The 8,388-nt window shown below is 37.4% G+C and overlaps 1 protein-coding gene across 2 annotated transcripts; it reads left to right on the forward strand.

The window, feature by feature from the left end:
* The first annotated feature begins 727 nt into the window (after positions 1–727).
* Positions 728–7,988, forward strand: LOC147074722 (uncharacterized). 2 transcript variants are annotated; one of them, XM_085943840.1, is made up of 2 exons: positions 728–3,744; positions 7,809–7,988. In XM_085943840.1, the coding sequence occupies exon 1, from the start codon at positions 1,042–1,044 to the stop codon at positions 2,518–2,520; it is 1,479 nt and encodes a 492-aa protein (XP_085799966.1). In that variant the 5' UTR covers positions 728–1,041; the 3' UTR covers positions 2,521–3,744; positions 7,809–7,988. The 2 variants fall into 2 exon arrangements, with proteins under 2 accessions (XP_085799966.1, XP_085799965.1); XM_085943839.1 differs by having other exon boundaries at positions 734–4,146.
* The last annotated feature ends 400 nt before the right edge of the window (positions 7,989–8,388 follow it).

An 8,388-nucleotide genomic window follows, 5' to 3' on the forward strand; every position in this document is an offset into this window, starting at 1 on the left:
GGATTTTAATATAATAATTGTAAAGTGTGTATAGACGGCGCCATAGTTTTCTCTTCGGGATAGATTTTCATTCACGTCAGACAGTTGAAAATTTAGCTGATTTGTCAGTTTTACGATCTGCATGTCGTCATTGCCAATACAAATTTGGAGTCATGTGCATGTTCTATTCTGGAGTCTGGCCTTCTCAATATCGTCTGACACCATTTCAGGCTGCTTGGTTTAGCAGAACAGCTGGCAATCGCCGATTGCTACCACTGTTATTTTAATTTTAATACAATATATGTGTAGGTATGTGCATTTAAATATGATAAATAATTATACATCTCAATTGTGATTATCATAAATAGCGATCCAATATAACGCGAATATTAATCTCTTACGGGTCCCATGTACATAATAGAAAAAGGTTAGCAGCATAAAAAATAAATTTTAACATTATTTTGTTTCATTGTCTATAAAAAATAAATGCTTGGAGTCATAGAATAATATTTTAAAAATCATATTTTGATTTAAAAATTTACCTTAAACAATATAGTTTCCCGGTGCGGGACATTCATATCGACACAAATGTTGATAAATAATGAAGCAATACATATTATATCTGATAAGAATAGGAATTTATAAGACCTACAGATGTGGAATCAGCTTAAGGAGGCCTTCATCCAGCAGTGGATTGATACAGGTTGATGACGATAGTGACGATATAAATGGGTAGGTATATAAAATAGGTGGGCAAAGGCTGACTATGGCCTCAATGATGTATACTGATGCCAATAGGTATACTTCTAAAAAATGTTGAGACGCCACTGTCCAAGAAAGTCAGCAAATCCTATCTCTAGCCTCCGCGTGGCGTCCCCCGGGCAATGCAGATAATGTGCTGTATAACGCAACATAATATCTGTAGCTAATAGAGAAGGGTGCAAGGCGAAACTCTGGCGCCTTAAAACGAGAGACCTTTGGCTACGGGAAGGATCACCCAGACAGAAAAACCACACACCAACCCGTCTGGACAGCGTGGTGTGTTATGTCCAAAACCTTCATATGAAAACAAAAACTTCTAGAACCCGGCCCTCATTCTCCGGAGGCCAACCTGATACTGATCACGGCAGCGATCAGCGAAGGAAGGCAGAGGGTGCTAACAATCCCCGGAGACCCGGAAAAGGCTGCCAACAGATGACCATTGCTACATATAACGCAAGAACATTGTCCAGCGATGCCAAACTTATAGAGTTTCAAGAAGAGCTCCGGAATATCCACTGGGATGTTGTCGGACTCAGCGAAGTAAGGCGTAAAGGTGAGAGTATTATTACTTTACAAAGCGGACATGTGCTGTACTCCAAAGGAACCGATGAAGGACGCACGAGCGGTGTTGGATTTGTTGTCAACAAAGCCTGGAGGGACCGCATAGTCGAGTTCAACTGCATTTCTGACAGGGTCGCAAGCGTGATACTTAAAATCAATGCTAGGTACCGGATTCAGATTTTGCAAGTATATGCTCCGACACAGAGCTATCCAGATGAAAAAGTGGAAGAGTTTTACGAGGAAATAACATCCTTGAAAAATAAAAGTAAATGCCACTTCAACATCATAATGGGAGATTTCAATGCACGTATTGGATCATACCAAAGAGATGACGTAGCGGTCGGACATTTCGGACATGGCTCAAGGGATGGTAGAGGGGACATGCTTGTGGAGTTTGCTGAAACCAACAATCTTCACATCATGAATTCCTTTTTTCAACATAAACCTACACGTAAATGGACGTGGAGAAGCCCGACAGGAAGGACCAGCGAAATCGATTACATCCTCACTGACAGAAAATATACATTTTTAAACTGTAAGGTGATCAATCAGTTTAACACCGGCAGTGATCACCGGATGGTGAGATGTAAGATAAGATTGAACGTCAAATCAGAAAGATCCAAACTGCAGAAGAAGTCAAATGCTCGCGTATACCTGCAGAACAATACTGAATTCCAAAATGAACTCAAAAATGCACTATCGGCTTTCTTAGATGAGAACGAAACCGTTTCCCTATCCAACGCGGAGGATATAACGAATATTATTCTACAATGTGCAGAAAAAACAGGCGTAAAAAGCTCAGAAGTTACACCTTCCACCAAGCTTTCGAAGGCAACATTGAATCTTATGGAGCAGAGAAGGAAAACCAAGAGCGATAGACAGGCACAAAGCGATATGGAGTTTTCATCACTTTGCAAAACCCTCCGAAGGAAGATCAGAGAAGACCTTCGTAAATTCAATGTAAACCTCATACAAGCAATTGTGAAAGCAGGCAGAAGTTTAAACAAAAACAAGCAATGCTTGTCGATAGGAAAACGTCAAATCACAGCACTAAAAGCAAAAGATGGTTCTATCGTCAGAAATTGGGAACACTTGTTAAGCCGAGTTGAAGAGTTCTACAGCGATCTCTACAGTGATGACACTGACAATACGACTATAGACTTAGATCTTCAGAGAAATGGAAATTCAGAAGACCATACTCCCGAAATTACATCCTGAGAAGTAACCCATGCTTTATATTACATGAAAAGTGGGAAAGCCCCCGGGGAAGACGGTTTAACGATAGATATCCTCAAAAAAGCAGGAAAGGATGCAAATGAAGTACTTGCACAATTGTTCACAGCCTGCATATGCAAAGAGGATGTCCCAGAGGTATGGAAAAATGCCAGCATTGTCATTCTTCACAAAAAAGGTGACAGAGAAGACCTAGCAAATTATCATCCAATAAGTCTACTCCCTATTCTCTACAAGACGTTCACAAAAATTCTCTCAAACCGTCTGCAAAATGTACTAGACGAAAACCAACCGAGAGAACAAGCCGGATTTAGAGGAGGATACAGCACTATGGACCATATCCAAGTCGTCAGAGAAATCATAGAGCGGTACCAGGAATACAAACTGCCACTATGCATGGGTTTTATAGACTATGAGAAGGCGTTTGATTCGATAAAGAAATGTTCAATACTCGACGCACTCAGAAAACAAGGAATCCCTGGACGCTATATAAATATTTTCAATAATATATACAGTAGCGCAACAGCATCTGTAAATCTCCATAAACCATCGCGCAGATTTCCTATCAGCAAAGGAGTCCTACAAGGTGATACAATCTCACCTAAACTATTTACAGCTACCCTTGAAGACTTATTCAGGCAACTTGACTGGAATGACAAAGGGATCCCCATAAATGGAGAATACCTGAGTCATCTGCGCTTTGCCGATGACATAGTAATTTTCTCGCAAGACTCAGAAGACCTCCAAAGCAGAATGCAGGAACTCGCTGAAGTAAGCAACAAAGTAGGTTTGAAAATAAATGTAACAAAGACGAAAGTCATGTTCAACTGCTTTGTAGGCCAAAAAGAGATCCTCATCAATGGCACTCAGCTCGAACAGGTGAAAAGCTACATCTATCTGAGACAACAAGTATCTATAGATGGATGTATATTTGATGAAATTGTTCGCAGAGTAAAGCTAGGCTGGAGTGCTTTTGGCCGCCTGAATAATGTCTTCAAAAGTGACCTTCCACTGTGCCTAAAGCGCAAAGTGTTCAACCAGTGTGTGCTTCCCGTGATGACATATGCGTGTGAAACATGGACCCTAAGTAAAAGAGAGATCCAGAAACTTAGAGTAGCACAACGTGGTATGGAGAGGTGCATGCTGGGCATAACGCGAAAGGACAAAAAGAGGAATGAGTGGATAAGGAAGCAGACAAGGGTTTGCGATGTAATAGAGTTTATTAAAAGCCTTAAATGGAGATGGGCTGGACACATAGCTCGAAGAAGAGACAATCGTTGGACAAATCTAGTCATCCAGTGGTATCCAAGAAGTAAAAAACGTCCACAAGGTAGACCTAAAGGCCGCTGGATCGATGAAATGATAAAGTTCTGCGGAAGTACGTGGCAACGCAATGCACAGGACCGAGAGAAGTGGAAGCAACTTGAAGAGGCCTTCATCCAGCAGTGGATAGATTCAGGCTGATGATGATGATGATGATGATATAAAATAACAAATTTAAAAAAATATTGCAGTTTATATGACCAAGAAGAGTAGAATTAGGTTGGGATAACCTTCATCAGGCAGTGGATTAATCTCGGTTGATGATGATAATGACGATATTATGAATGGGTAAATATAATATCAGCAATTTTGATAAATATAGCAATTCATATGACCGACAGAAATTCAAACAACTTAAGAGAGGCCTTCATCCACCGGGGAATTGATTCGGGCTCATAATGATAATGGAAATATAAATATATATAATATAATATCACCGATTTTGATAAATACAGCAATTCAAATGACAGAAAGGAGTAGAATCAGGCATGGGAGGCCTTTATCCAGCAGTAGATGAGTTCAGGTCAATGATGATAAGGTAGATAGAAATAGGTATAATATAGTAGTAGAATCAGGTTGCGGAACCCTCCATCCAGCAGTGGATTGATTCTGGTTGATGATGATGACGATATGAATATGTAGATAAATGTAATATCACCGAATTTGATAAATACAGAAATTCATATCACAGAAAGGAGTAGAATCAGGCTAAGGAGGTCTTTATTAAGCAGTGGATTGGTTCAGGTCGATGATGATGATGATGACGATATGAATATGTAAATAAATATAATATCACCGATTTTGATAAATACAGAAATTCATATGACAGAAAGGAGTAGAATCAGGCTAGCGAGGTCTTTATTAAGCAGTGGATTGGTTCAGGTCGATGATGATGATGATGATGACGATGACGATATGAATATGTAGATAAATATAATATAACCGATTTTGATAAATACAGAAATTCATATGACAAAAAGGAGTAGAATCAGTCTATGGAGGTCTTTATTAAGCAGAGGATTGATCCTGGTTGATGATGATGATGATAACAATATGAATTTGTAGATAAATATAGTATCACTGATTTTGATAAATACAGCAATTCATATGACAGAAAGGAGTAGATTCGGGCTAGGGAGGCCATTATCCAGCAGTGGATTAGTTCAAGTCGATGATGATAAGATGGATAGAAATATGTATAATATCACAAATTCGTTAAACCAATAGTAGTAGAATCAGGTTGCGGAACTCTTCATCCAGCAGTGGATTGATCCTGGTTGATGATGATGATGATTATGATGACGATATGAATATGTAGATAAATAGCATTAGAAATTCAATACTGTCAAGAATACAATCAACGTAGAGAGGCCTTCATCCAGCAGTGGATTTATTGAGGCTCGTGATAATAATGGCATTATATATAGATAGGTAGATAATAATATAATATCACTGATTTTGATAAATATAACAATTCATGTGTAAGTAAGGAGTAGAATAAGGCTGAGGAGGCCTTCATCCAGCAATAGATAGGTCAAGATTGATGATGATAGGGACGATAAAAATAGGTAGATATTATACAATAGCACACATTTTGATGACTATAACAATTCGTATTAATTTATTTTATTGTTTGCAATGGCAACTTTGTTAGTTTAATTTGACTATCTGATCTATGGAAATTAGTAGCCTAGGTAATTATTCAATAAAAAAAGATTGAGTGAACAGCCACAAAGTATTTAAAAAAAATCAAATTTGAAATATCACTTTATCTATGAAATGGCCGTCAGTGGCGTACCCCGCTGTCAAAAGATATTATACGTAGTAAATTGTACCAAGATTGTGGTTTTTTCACCGGAAAAAGTGCGCCAATGCCTACATTACGATATTTGAATAAAAATAATAGAATCCGTTTGTCAAATAAAGGATTAGAAGGTCTTAAGCGACGAAGACCTGTGAGGCGTAAACAGTAAATTTGGCGATTGTATACGGTGTGTAAGAAAATATCGGATATAAACGTCACGTACATGTAAAATCATGGAAAATTTCTGAAATGTGTTCAATTCAATCAGTATATGAATCGGTAGCGCACATTTCGAAGTGAAGATGTAAAAATAACAATAAAATGTCGCTTAAATGAGCTGTTAGTGAATTTTCCAAAATCTCTTAGGATAATAATATATAGGAGATAATAATTATAATATTACAAAGCCTACTTGTGTGACTTGTTTTTTTTTATATATTGTTATTGATAGTCGTTTTTTCACTCAAACTTCACAAATGTTTTAATTAAACGAAAAAATAAACCGATTACTACTACGATACTACCACATATTATTAGTTAAATGCCTCTATACAAGCAAAATTCAAACATAAAGTTACTTATTCAAAATGAGCTCAAACAGTGTAATTTATAATTAGACTAGGTATATGTACGTTTTAGTAATTAGTATTTGCAAAAATATCTGTTCTATGAACTATTGGAACAACATTCAAAGGGATGCGGAAAGGCTGGGGATAGTCAACTGGGAAGAGAGAGCGCTGGACAGAGATGCCTGGAGAAACGTTGTGCAGTCGGCCATGGACCTGAACGGCCCCTAGCGCCAGTTTAATAATAATATGAACTATTGCCTTGTGAAAGGCAATTTGGTTGCATACAATATTAATTTGTCTTGAAAGTATAGGTACCTTGTTTTCGATTATTTTTTTGTTAACCAGCAAACCATTGTTTCACATTCATAAGTGCAAAATATGTATGGGTCATTACAAATTCAGAGATACTCAACAACTAAAAATTATTTTTAGTAGAAAAATATTTATTATATCATGTTTAGGTATTTTTATATAACAAATTTATTTCAATAATTAAATCTGAACCGCAATGCCTCTTGCCCCCAGACCAGGCGTCCTATTCTTCCCAACCGGCTCTGGGAAAAAGAAATCGGAGGCTACTAAGGAAATCCTGAAAAAGGCATTTGACCCCAGGCAAGTCGGGGACCGGGGTCCAAATTACCGGGATCCGTATTGTACGAAACGGGGGCATCATTGCTCACCACCGATCTGAAGAAGAAGCCAAGGCCCTCGTTAAGGCCATGGAGACCTCGGAGGCTGCCCTGCGAGCTGAGATCGCCGGGAAGCAACAGCCTCGTTGCATAATTTTTAACTTACCCTCTATGCAGCGACGGTGGGATGAATCAACCAAGGGCCGGCATACATATATGTTTTTTCCAAATATCAAATGGCAATTGGAGATAACCAAATATCTGACTCCTGACCATCACACCAGTCAATTTGTGACTGGACACGGTGGGTTCGCTGGCAAGCTCTTTGAGCTTGGACTTGTAAGCCGTCCGACATGTCTATGCGGAGGAGGCTTTTTTTGAGGATAAAATACAAGTATTCGCCACAGGGCGTTTTAATTGAAGACGTCTTTCCGAAGGAAATTAATTATCCAGCCTTTTAGATTGGAAAGCACCAATAAAGCATTTTATTCAGTTTAATCATTTTAAATATTATGGCAACACTATAGTACTGCTATTACGGAAAAAAGCTTTAACCCTTGATAATGATAACATTATCTGTAGCATCATAATCATCAGGCCGTCACAATTCGCTGCTCGATTAAGGTCTCCTCAAGCTCTCTAAAGATTTCATCAATCCAGCGTACCCCGCGGCGGCCTTTTGGTCGTATTATATTCTTCGTGTACTACAGGATTATCGCATTTTTCCAACGGTCGTTTTATCCATGATATATGTCTGACTCATCTCCCATAATCTCTGTTAATTCTTTATAGATTTTTACGTGTAATTTCTAACATACCTACACCTTTTCATGCCATGTTGTTTGACACTTCCCTGTTACTAAGTTTCTCACTTATGCAATAAGCCTAAATACTCTGTATGTATTATAATAATATATATAGATAAGGTTTTTATCATTTTATTTCCAGAAAAAGATAAATACACCATATCATTAGCAGTGGCAGTGTTAAATTAAACCAGTGTCTGCCAAACTTTTTTACTTCATGGCACACTGGTGAATGGGTTTTGTTCCGCGGCACACCAAATAAAAATGCCTTAAAAAAGGAAATGTACCGTATTAATATGAATAAACGAAATCATAGTGTAGGTAACAATTTTTTTTATTATTTTAATATTTTATCAACGTATTATGTGTTTAACAACATATTATGTACATAGGTGGTAAAAATTGTATTAGTGAGAAGAATGCAATTGATTTTTAGAAAGAATTCTGTCAAAACGCGGATCTAAATACTCGTATAATAAACTTTTCAAAAATTTCCAAATTACTCGAACACCTTGCTAAATTTGTATGAGATAATAATTGCGGTCTTTTACTGTTTTTCTTTCATAATGTCTAGGCTCCATCGCAAATGAAGAAGACCATGATATTATAATTAATAAAATGGGTAAACTTTTCATAATTAACCTTAAAATTACAATTTATTTTTTATTTTTGATTCACATGAAAAAAACTATTTGACAGTTTCTCTGGGTTTAAACATACTT

Source organism: Rhyacophila brunnea, unplaced genomic scaffold (genome assembly GCF_057557595.1).
Source record: "Rhyacophila brunnea isolate RB1 unplaced genomic scaffold, BYU_Rbru_1.0 scaffold_16, whole genome shotgun sequence".
Lineage (NCBI taxonomy): Eukaryota > Metazoa > Arthropoda > Insecta > Trichoptera > Rhyacophilidae > Rhyacophila > Rhyacophila brunnea.

Coding starts and splice junctions, on each gene's coding strand:
- LOC147074722 (XM_085943840.1), top strand. CDS start 1,042: ATGAAAACAAAAACTTCTAGAACCCGGCCCTCATTCTCCGGAGGCCAA.